Source organism: Salvelinus fontinalis, chromosome 32 (genome assembly GCF_029448725.1).
Source record: "Salvelinus fontinalis isolate EN_2023a chromosome 32, ASM2944872v1, whole genome shotgun sequence".
Classification (NCBI taxonomy): Eukaryota; Metazoa; Chordata; class Actinopteri; order Salmoniformes; family Salmonidae; genus Salvelinus; species Salvelinus fontinalis.
The window spans coordinates 44,729,584-44,741,898 of record NC_074696.1 but is presented as its reverse complement, the minus strand read 5'-3'; the positions used below and the strand labels follow the sequence as shown (position 1 = coordinate 44,741,898).

Sequence of the window (12,315 nt, the reverse complement as noted above, 5' to 3'; positions counted from 1 at the left end):
AGATAACTAACCAACATAGACAACTCTAGACATATACACTCAACACAAAACCATCTACTACACCCCATAACCCCTTTACCAAATAAACACCCAAAACCAACAAAACATAAACATTCCCCATGTCACACCCTGACCTAACTAAAATAATAAAGAAAACAAAGAATAATAAGGCCAGGGCGTGACATAACCCCCCCCTTGAGGCGCGAACTCCGGGCGCACCATACACAGTCTAGGGGAGGGTCTGGGTGGGCTCCCCTCCACGGTGGCGGCTCCGGCTCTGGTCGTAGTCCCCACGTCACCACAGTACCTAACCACCTCCTAGGCCTCCTCCAAACGACCCCCCTCCACATTAACCCCATTGTATTAAGGGGCAGTTCCGGACTAAGGGACAGCTCCGGACTAAGGTCCAGTACCAGGGTAAGGGGCAGTACCAGGATCAGGGGCAGTACCAGGGTAAGGGGCAGTACCAGGGTAAGGGGCAGCACCAGGGTAAGGGGCAGCACCAGGGTAAGGGGCAGCTCCGGACTGAAGAATGGCAGCTCCGGACTGAGGGACTGCAGCTCCGGACTGAGGGATGGCCCATGGCTGGCTGACGGATCTGGCTGCTCATGGCTAGCTGACGGATCTGGCTGCTCATGGCTAGCTGACGGATCTGGCTGCTCATGGCTAGCTGACGGATCTGGCTGCTCATGGCTAGCTGACGGATCTGGCTGCTCATGGCTAGCTGACGGATCTGGCTGCTCATGGCTGGCTGACGGATCTGGCTGCTCATGGCTGGCTGACGGATCTGGCTGCTCATGGCTAGCTGACGGATCTGGCTGCTCATGGCTGGCTGACTGATCTGGCTGCTCCTGTCTGGTTGGCGGCTCTGGCAGATCCTGTCTGGTTGGCGGCTCTGGCAGATCCTGTCTGACGGACGGCTCTAGCGGCTCCTGTCTGGCTGGCGGCTCTAGCGGCTCCTGTCTGGCGGACGGCTCAGTGGGCTCATGGCAGACGGGCGGCTTTGCAGGCTCATTGCAGACGGATGGCTCAGATGGCGCTGGGGAGACGGATGGCTCAGATGGCGCTGGGGAGACGGATGGCTCAGATGGCGCTGGGGAGACGGGCAGTTCAGTCATTGCTGTGCAGACGGCAGACTCCTGCCGGCTGAGGCGCACTGTAGGCCTGGTGCGTGGTGCCGGGACTGGTGGCACCGGGCTGGGGACACGCATCTCAGGGCTAGTGCGGGGAGCAGGAACAGGGCATACTGGACCCTGGGGACGCACATTAGGCCTAGTGCGTGGGGCCGGAACTGGTGGTACCGGACTGGGGACACGCATCTCAGGGCTAATGCGGGGAGCAGCAACAGGATGCACAGGACTCTGGAGACGCACAAGAGGCTTAGTGCGTGGTGCCGGAATTGGTGATACCGGGCTGGAGACACGCACCATAGGACGAGTGCGTGGAGGAGGAACAGGGCTCTGGAGACACACTGGAAGCCTGTTACGTGGTGTAGGCACTGGTGGCACTGAACTGGGGCGGGGAGGTGGCGCCGGAAATACCGGACCGTGCAGGCGTATTGGCTCCCTTGAGCATTGAGCCTGACCAACCTTACCTGGTTGAATGCTCCCCGTTGCCCGACCAGTGCGGGGAGGTGGAATAACCCGCACCGGGCTATGTAGGCGAACCGGGGACACCATGCGTAAGGCTGGTGCCATGTAAACCGGCCCGAGGAGACGCACTGGTGGCCAGATATGTAGGGCCGGCTTCATGACATCCGGCTCAATACTCAATCTAGCCCTGCCAGTGCGGGGAGGTGGAATAACCCGCACCGGGCTATGCACACGTACAGGAGACACCGTGCGCTCTACTGCGTAACACGGTGTCTGCCCGTACTCTCGCTCTCCACGGTAATTACAGGGAGTAGGCGCAGGTTTCCTACCTGACTTCGCCACTCTCCCTTTAAGCCCCCCCCAAAGAAATTTTTTGGGTTTTCCCACAGGCTTCCTACCGCTTCGTCGTGCTGCCTCCATTCGCCGGTATCCCTCCTCGCACTGCGCCAGAGAATCCCAGGCGGGCTCCGGCACTCTCCCTGGGTTGATCGCCCACCTGTCGATCTCCTCCCACGTAGTGTAACCCAGATCCTTTGTAGGTTCCTTTTCCTGCCTCCGAGCTAGCTCCTCATATCGCCGCCTCTCTGCTTTCGCTGCCTCCAGCTCAGCTTTGGGGCGGTTATATTCTCCTGGTACCTCCCGGTCTAAAATTTCCTCCCATGTCCATAAATCCTTGTATTGCTCCTGTTGCCGCTGGTCATGCCGCTTGGTCCTATGGTGGGTAATTCTGTCACGATCGTGTGGCGGATTGATGGACCAAAATGCAGCAGTTGGAAAATAAGCCATCTTCTTTTATTATAACACGAAGATGAACACGACACAAAAAACACTTTAACAAAACAACAAAATCGACCGTGAAGCTACAAACGTTGTGCACTTACACACACTGGCTACAAACGTTCTTACATAGACAATTACCCACAATCAATGAGAGCCTATGGCTACCCTAAATAAGGCTCCCAATCAGAGACAACCGAAATCAGCTGTCTCTAATTGGGAACTCATTCAGGCAACCATAGACTCTCCTAGATAACTAACCAACATAGACAACTCTAGACATATACACTCAACACAAAACCATCTACTACACCCCATAACCCCTTTACCAAATAAACACCCAAAACCAACAAAACATAAACATTCCCCATGTCACACCCTGACCTAACTAAAATAATAAAGAAAACAAAGAATAATAAGGCCAGGGCGTGACAGTAGTTAGCTAATTAGTCAGGCCTCCTTACACCTTCTTGATCCCTGGAGTTGTATTCATAAAGAATCTTAGAGTAGGAGTGCTGATCTACTATATGCTCTGTTGTGGCTTAAAGATCCTACTGCATATCTCATGGACTGGGAGGACCTGATCACAGATCAGCATTCCTACTTTAAGACGCTTTATGAATAGGCCTACAGGCTGCGGCCTCCTTACACTTTTTTGATTGTTGATCAATAACGGGATCAAGATGTCCACAGGATACTAGGGAGTCTGACATTGACATCTGTTTCTACCTGGCAACATTATTGGGCTTTACACAAAGGCAGGTGTTGAAACTCAAAGCCGGAACTAAACGGTAAAGCAAAAGGATTCAAATGTTTCAGAAGACTGAGAAAGTGTAATTTTTTCTGTCCCTGGAGTATGATTAACCAGCAATGTGCCGTTATAAATGTTCTCATCACTCACTTAGTCTGGATTAGTGGAGAGAGGCAAGTTTTTAAAGTCGGTAATGCTTTTTCAGATTTCATGCTATCACTCCTTCTTTAACTTCGTCCACAGGCTCAATTCTTACCAAGCCGGCTGGCTTCTATCTCAAAGTGAACATTTTCACTAACTGAACAGTAACTTCTGGATTTGTCATCCAACCAGAGGACTCAGGGCTATATCTTTTGCTTAGGTGTTTTAAGTGTTGCCTCTGTCAGCCTGAAGCTCAGTTAATAGGGCTAGGCGTCCCGCTAGCGGGACAACTTCCGGTGAAACTGGAGGGCGCGCAATTCAAATAAATAATCATAAATATTATGGATATTAACGATTAACCTTTTCACGCATGAGTTCCAAATATCTCTAACGGTCCCCCCTGAGTGAGTTTTCTTATACATGTGATGTCAGAATTCACTCATTAACCACATTTCTGTCTACAGTTTTTTATGCAAGTAAAATATAAATGCTGACAGATAATTGGTTCCTTCGACATGGTGGGATCTTTTTGTGCTGGTAAAATTAATTATGGTAGAAATGGCGGTGGATATGCATTTATGTGCAAATATATTGATATAAAAACCATCATGTCGAAGTAAACTTGGAGTCACTCGATGATATGGTGTGTGGTCATCCCACTTAGACTCGTGAAACCATGCAGTTTATTAAGCTACAGATGAAATAACTTATGATGAACTTCACAGGGTGGTGAAAGTGCACAGTGATCTTGAAGCTCCTTTCAAATAAATATTGAAGGTCTGATTCTGGTCACTTGATGATCGATGCTTGACTGCTTTTTGACAAATAAAGAATATTTAACCATAGCTGCCCTCAAACCAAGGCTGCCTGTTAATTATCTATAGAAAATGTTTCAACTTGTCAATTTTACATGATTTTGTAACAGTGAGATAGGTGCGTTCCGCCTCATTAATTCACAAAGAAAGTAGCCCATTTCACTGTGGCGGAGGAATTCTATGCTAATGTTGGGCAAGGATTAGCTAGATGAGTTGGACAAACTCCTCTCTTTGATGAAGCCCAAGCACTCTACCATTGTTTCCTCAGGTCAAGTATGCAGACATTTGCGCATCTCCAGTCAATTCAGAACCTGACAGAACTTTTAGCCCCGGCGCATTGCCTTCATTGTTGTTTTCCTTACTAATAATTACTGTGTGCATTTCTATCAAAGTAAGTGCCTTATTATCTTATTATAATAATGTTTCTGTATATCGTGTGATGTCATTTCTACTGTAACACACCGTATTTATGTATGGAGCATAATGCATTCTGTGTATTCCTTTATAACCGCGGACACGCAAGGTACTGATTTCATAACCTTCACGGTGTTATACTCAACTGTGCTTATGTAGTTACATTGTCATGGCTGTCTTCGTCCTCCTCATCTGACGAGGAGAGTCTCGTCAGGATCGGAGGACCAATTCGCAGCGAGGTAAGTGTTCGTCATTATTTAATGAAAGAAACTGAACACTACAAAAACAACAAAGTGACAATCGTGAAGCTAAATAACAATAGTGCTGACACAAACACTACACATAGACAATCACCCACAAACCCCAACAGAAAACAGGGTACCTAAATATGGTTCCCAATCAGAGACAATGAATGACAGCTGCCTCTGATTGAGAACCATATCAGGCCAAACGAGAAAACCCCACATAGAAACAGACAACATAGATAATACCCACCCAACTCACGTCCTGACCACCTAAATAAAGACTAAACAAAGGAAATAAGGTCAGACACGTGACATACATTTTTCTATTAGTTCTGTAAAACAATGCTTATGTTAATGGCGTCAAATAAGTATTAGCTTGTGTTGTATTCTTGAAGCTGTTTGATAAGTGCTCCTCAGAGTCACCAGTGTAAATACTGTGGTTATGTTTTGAGGGGCTGTTTCACAGACGTCAGCATAGGGTAAAATGAACGGAATAATGACCAGCAAAATTTGAGGTAATCTGCAAAGAGAGCCCATATGTAAATCTATATCTGCCTGCAATACTCATCAATGCTGTGCATTTCCTCCATCATATGCATGGCAAACACACTCCCTACATGTACTGTATCTTTATGTACAGCTTCTTCAGAAACTATTCACACCCCTTTTTACTTTTTCCACATTTTGTGTGTTACAGCCTGAATTTAAAATGGATTCAATTGAGATTTTTTGGTCACTAGCCTACACACAATACCCCATAATGTCACGGCCGATGGAAGAAGTGGACCAAAGTGCAGCGTGGTGAGCCTACATTTCTCTTTTTATTTAAAATGTCGCCAACAAAACAAGAAACGAAAAACCAACCGTGAAGCTTACAGGGCTATAGTGCCACTAACAAAGATAACTACCCACCCTGAAAGGAGGGAAAAAGGACTACCTACGTATGATTCCCAATCAGAGACAACGACAGACAGCTGTCTCTGATTGAGAACCATACCCGGCCAAAACATAGAAATAAAGAAACATAGAAAACAAAATATAGAATGCCCACCCCACATCACACTCTGACCTAACCAAATAGAGAAATAAAACGTCTCTCTAAGGTCAGGGAGTGACACATAATGCCAAAGTGGAATAATGATTTTCAAAATGTTTACAAATTCATCACAAATTAAAAGCTAAAATGTCTTGAGTAAATAAGTATTCAACCCCTTAGTTATGGCAAGCCTAAATCAGTTCAGGAGTAAAAATTTGCTTAATAAGTCACATACGTCACAACAAGTCACACTCACTCTGTGTGCAATAATAGTGTTTAACATGATTTTTGAATGACTATCTCTTCTCTGTACCCCAAACATACAACAATTTTATGGTCCCTCAGTCGAGCAGTGAATTTCAAACACAGATTTAACCAGAAAGACCAGGGAGGTTTTCCAATGCCTCGCAAAGAAGAAGCGGACAGTGAATATCCCTTTGAGCACAGGGAAGTTATTAATTACACTTTGGGTGGTGTATCGATACACCTAGTCACTACAAAGATACAGGCGTCCGTCCTAGCTAAGTTGCCGGAGAGGAAGGAAACCACTCAGGTATTTCACCATGAGTCCAATTTAAAACAGTTACAGATTTGAATGGCTATTCTAGGAGAAAACTGAGGATGGAGCAACAACATTGTTACTCCAAAATACTAACCTAATAGACAGAGTGAAAAGAAGGAAGCCTGTACAGAATAAATACATTCCAAAATTTGTATCCTGTTTGCAATAAGGTATTAAGTAAAACTGCAAAAAATGTGGCAAGAAATGTACTTTATGTCCTGAATACGAAGTGTATGTTTGGTGCAAATCCAACACAACAATCACTGAGTACCACGCATCATATTTATTTTCAAGCATGGTGATGGCTGCATAATGTTATGGGTATGCTTGTCATTGGCAATAACTAGGGAGTTTTTATGATGAAAAGAAACAGAATAGAGCTAATCACAGGCAAATTCCTAGAGGAAAACATGGTTCAGTCTGCTTTCCAACAGCCACTGGGAGACACATTCACCTTTCAGTAGGACAATAACCTAAAACACAAGGCCAAATATCCACTGGAGTTGCTTACCAAGACAACATTGACTGTTCCTGAATGTCCTAGTTACAGTTTTGACTAGGGGTGTACTGATTCGTCATACTCGATTTCAGAATCATATCCATTTTATCACACTTGATACTCGTAATCGGATTTACTCGTGATTGGAAAACCCAAAAGCTTTAAATGCCGGTAAAGCCTATACCTCAAGTGTGCATTACAGCGCTATCACTCAAGAGTGCATCTCAGAGTGCATCGTTGTTCTTTCACTCATTCACACACATTGTTAAACGACCCCGACAGATAAAAATGCACATAAATAGCCTAATGCATGGCTGGCTACTACTGCCTGCATTTATTCCAGACACAGATTTAGATGAAGGTAGGCTAATTTGTTTACCCCATATATTGTTTCACATTTGAGAGGAGCAAAACTTTTGTATTATAAAAATAAACAATCTACCCCTTTAAAAATGTGGAATAAAAATGAACCATATACATTTGGCATTTTATTTTCTAATGATATGTCTCTCGGTGAACATGCCTGTGCGCATTCAAATAAATAATAATAGCAAGCAAGTGTAACGGATGTGAAATGGCTAGCTAGTTAGCGGGTACGCACTAGTAGCATTTCAATCAGTTACGTCATTTGCTCTGAGACTTAAGTAGTGTTGCCCCTTGCTCTGCAAGGGCCGTGGCCTCTGTGGAGCGATGGGTAACGATGCTTCGTGGGCGACCATTGTTGATGTGTGCAGAGGGTCCCTGGTTCGCGCCCGTGTCGGGGCGAGGGGACGACGTAAAGCTAAACTGTTACATTGGTGCCGTGACCCGGATCACTGGTTGCTGCAGAAAAGGAGGAGGTTGAAAGGGGGGTGAGTGTAACGGATGTGAAATGGCTAGCTAGTTAGCGGGTACGCGCTAGTAGCATTTCAATCAGTTACGTCACTTGCTCTGAGACTTAAGTAGTGTTGCCCCTTGCTCTGCAAGGGCCGTGGCCTTTGTGGAGCGATGGGTAACGATGCTTCGTGGGCGACCGTTGTTGATGTGTGCAGAGGGTCCCTGGTTTGCGCCCGTGTCGGGGCGAGGGGACGACGTAAAGTTAAACTGTTACACAAGCATGGGCTTGGATCACGACATAACACAGACGTTGTCGGCAATGGACTAATTATAATGACAGACAAAGTAGGCCTACTAAACAATACCAAGTAGACAGACAAAAACAACCATATGGCCTCAGCAAAGGCGACAAGAAATAAGTAGATTGAACAACAATGACTAGATACGGATTCTGATTAATACACAATGTTTGGAAAAGGGGAGACTTGTGCCCTGAGATGAGTGAGTGAATTAAAGCCGCGCGTGAGTCTCTCTGGGGAAATGAGCGCAGAGGGAGAGCGACTTGTTCTAAACCAATCTTTGCAGCAGGCTACAACAATACCCTGCCCATTTCTTTACAGACAGAAGAAAAAATAATGTTTCCCATCACGGATAATTACAAAAAATACGAGTACTCGGCACACCTCAAGTTTTGATTTAAATCGGCTTGAAAATCTATGGCAAGATTTGAAAATGGCTGTCTAGCAATGATCAACAATTATATTGACTGAGTTTGAAGATTTTTTTAAAGAATAATGTGCAACTATTGTACAATACAGGTTCGCAAAGCTCTTAGAGAAAGAAAAGAAGGAAAGACTCACAGCTTTAATTGTGACAAATGTGATTCCAACATGTATTGACTCAGGGAGTTGAATACTTATCTTTTCAGGATACAGTATATTAGTGTGTTTTTCATATATACTGTATATATATATATATTTTTTTACTAATGTTAGACTTTTCTTCCATTTTTTTTGTTGTATTTTTTGTAGATCATTGAAAAAAAATACAATTAGATCCATTTTAATCCCACTTTGTAATAACAAAATGTGTACAAATTCAAGGGGTGTGAATACTTTGTGAAGGCACTGTACCTATCTATGCACAGTGTATGCACATTTACGCAAACACACAAAAAGTGTAATCAATGTCACATCTCAATTGTGTCTGTTGTGTACACTCACATTGCTATTGACCACCATGTCACCACAACAAACAAGACCTAAACATAACACATCACGGTAGATGCTCCATTACCTTTAACAATTAACGTTCAAAAGATGACACTCCATAACTCTTATCTGTACATACGCATATACATTAGCACAAATTACATTATCGCTTTTCTGTCGAAACACATAAATAAGTCCTGCGTCAATGAAATGGTCACCTGACGTCCAAATCTGCAAAGAAGAATTTTACACTAACACACAGTTAATTTGCTGTGTCATGACAGTGTAAAGTCATTGTCTTAAGCTGACACCAGCTTGGTTTATAACATCTGTTATGTATTGATTATGACAGTTTAATGTTGGTTCTTATGACTCAGGGTAAAGTAAAGCGTAAGCAAACAAACTCTCAGAGCGTGAATAGAGGGTGGCAATCTATGGTACAATGAAATACTATAAAGATGAGTAGCCTGGGGAAGGGGATGTAAATCAGTGGAGGCTCCTCAGAGGAGGAAGGGTAGGACTGTCCTCCTCAATGAAATTTCATAAAAATAAAAATAGTGAAACAAAAGTTATCCTTTATAGATAAAACTACACTAAATATATTAATATTTCACTAAATAATTTATTTAAACACACTGTTTTTCAATTAAGGTCTAAAGTAATTTCAACAGCACTCTCTGGGGTAGCATTACGGTGTAGCCGGTTGACAGCTAGCTTCCATTTTCCTCTCGCTTCATTAACTTCAATACAAAACCTAGGAGGCTCGTAGGCCTCACCCCTTCCATAGACCTACATGGTAATTATGACCACTTCCGGAGGACGACCTCCAACCAATCAAAGCTTTTGCAGTATGAACTGACATGTTGTCCATCCAATTATAAGATTAGGATCAGAGAATGAACCTAGTGTGTTGTATTGGGGTTGTGCCGCAGAGCATTAAGGGGGGGTTCTATGTGTTGAGAAGCTTGGTAAATTGTTGACATTATTGGTTAGAGATTGAGAGTGAAAAGTGATAGTTGACCATTTTTTTTATATTATTCAAATTAGTCAGAGGAGGTATATTATTAAATGTTTTCTTGGTTTTTTAACTTTATTTTTGTGTCCAGATAGTGAATTATATTTTCATTCGCCATAGCACTGGTAGCAGTAGCCAGCTACCAGTGCGAGCATGTAATTTTTGCCGCCAGGTTGGCAGAATGGCAAATGCTGTGGACTTTTTGTTGAAGAACCCCTTTCATTCTCAGGTGTACATGGAAACCGAGGGTCGACCTCTGCCTGAGATCAGTTTGATGAAGAAGGATGAAAAGCTGAGGGCGTTCAATACGAATTGGTATCAAAAGTATGGCTGGCTAAGAGGGAGCCTTCCATCAAGCTGCCTGTATTGCTGGCCTTGCCTGGTTTTTGGAAAGCCTTGGGTGAAAGGGGGGTACAGTGACCTGAAGAACATCGATCATTAAGGTAAACAGCATAACAAATGAAGAGAGCATATAAATGCCCACATCAGATTCAAGATTCTCTGAAAAAGCAGCATCGATCATGTAATGGACGAAGGTCTGCGTATTCAAACTGACCAACACAATGAGCAAGTAAGAAGAGACAGGGATGCGCCTTGTCGACACCACTGCATTTTGGGGCATGCAAGGGCAACTACAAGGAGGGAAACTACATGGAGCTTGCAGAGGTAATTGCACGTTAAGATGCTTTACTTGCTGAACATATGGAACTTTCGACTGTCTTTTCTGGGATGTCGAAATCAATTCAGAATGATTTGATAGCTTCCATCACATCATCCATTAAAAGTGAGATTAAAGAGAGAGGTCGACCCAGCCCTTTTTTTGTGCCGCTCAAGTAGGCTTTCCACTTTCCTTTTGTATTTATATAGCAAAGGTGATAACACAATCACTCCGGACAGAGAAGCAAACACTCATTACATAAATGTTGCAGCAGCCTAGGCTACACCTAAACATTAGAGCAACCTTTCTTAAAGTGTGGGTCACGACGTGTCAGAGTAAATGTATAATTATTTCATTAATTACTGAAATTGATTTGGCCAAGTGCATCTGCGCAAACTGTTGAGTGCGCTCTCTGCCTAGCAGCGGTCTCTGCTCAGTTTGGCAGCTGCGCGAGTGAGAGGGAACAGTGTGCTTCGTGGTTTACCGGATCCTTTTTCTGCAGTTTTCTTGAAGATTACTCCGCGACACACAAGATGCAGCGCTGTAGTTCAAGCCACTAACATGTTATTCCTACTCGCCATCACTCACTGCTGTCATGGAATGAACTCATGCTGGCCACAAGTTCTGACTGAGTTCAATTGTCATGAAACGCATATACAGCGATGAGTTTCTCTCTCTTTCATTAAAAAACGAGGAGCGCCCACAATGTGTTTTGTGCGGGGAAGTGCTTAGTAATGAGTCTCTCATAACGACACGTCCAGACCATGATGAGCCTGTCCTGCACTGAAGCCTATGAACACCTCAACCCCTGTCCTGCACTGACGTCAAGCCTCTGAACACCCCAACTCATGCCTCATACCCTCATTTGTCATCTCCGTGTGTTCCGAGCATATACCGTGAGTCTCCCATCCTCCTTAATTTTTCAAGTCACCAGCTTCCACTGATGTACATGTATGGAACTCACCAAGTTTGCAGAGCCAGCTGACCAGGATCCAGAGTGCCACCAGGTATGGGAACTTAATTCCCTCCCACTTCCAAATAACGATGGGCAGGGTGGTGATAGTATGTCCTGTTCCATTTCCTGGTGCCTGAGATGCCAGGCTGGGCCTACTAATGGCAAGCAGTACCATCACCAGGACGAAAGTGTAGCGCCACAGAGCTGGCATCTTGGAGCTGGATGCTTTTCAAATCTTGAGCTTTGATCAATCTTGGTGACTGTCTCTCTCCCTCTCTGTCCTCTGTCACTGACTATCTGGATTGTCACTGCTGGCCCTAAGTATGTTTGCTCCTCTCTGTCCTTGCTCAGGTTAGAGTACACCTTTTCACTGCAGGTGAAAGCCCCTCCCACTCTTTAGCCAGACAGGCTAGTTGGGCCACTTCTTCGATACCAGGGTGCAGTTCTGCCCAACCTTACCACCCTGTTGTTATTCATTGGCTCAGGACACCAGAGGCGTCATCCCCATAGGGGTCAGACGGGTACGTGCCCCCTCAGATTTGTCCTGTTTAAAAAAAATATATATATATATATATATATATATATATATATATATATATATATATATATATATATATATATATATATATATATATATATATATATATATAATAAGAAAAACGTATTACATTTTTTTGGTAGTTTTGTTGTTGTTTCTCTGTAATACTACTATCCACCTAGCACTTTTATGAAGTTTGATTTACGATTTGTATTTATTTATTAGGGATTCCCATTAGCTGCTGCTAAGGCAGGAGCTACTCTTCCTGGGGTCCAAACACATTATGGCAC

General features: G+C 44.1%; 1 protein-coding gene across 1 annotated transcript in view; it reads right to left on the bottom strand.

The window, feature by feature from the left end:
• The window catches only part of LOC129831452 (sodium/hydrogen exchanger 3-like), a 68,291-nt gene extending 56,593 nt beyond the window's left edge, over nt 1-11,698 (bottom strand). Inside the window, exon 1 of the mRNA XM_055894850.1 lies at nt 11,497-11,698. Within this exon, the coding sequence (XP_055750825.1) occupies nt 11,497-11,698 (202 nt within the window). The remainder of the gene's footprint in view (nt 1-11,496) is intronic.
• Between the last annotated feature and the right edge of the window lie 617 nt (nt 11,699-12,315).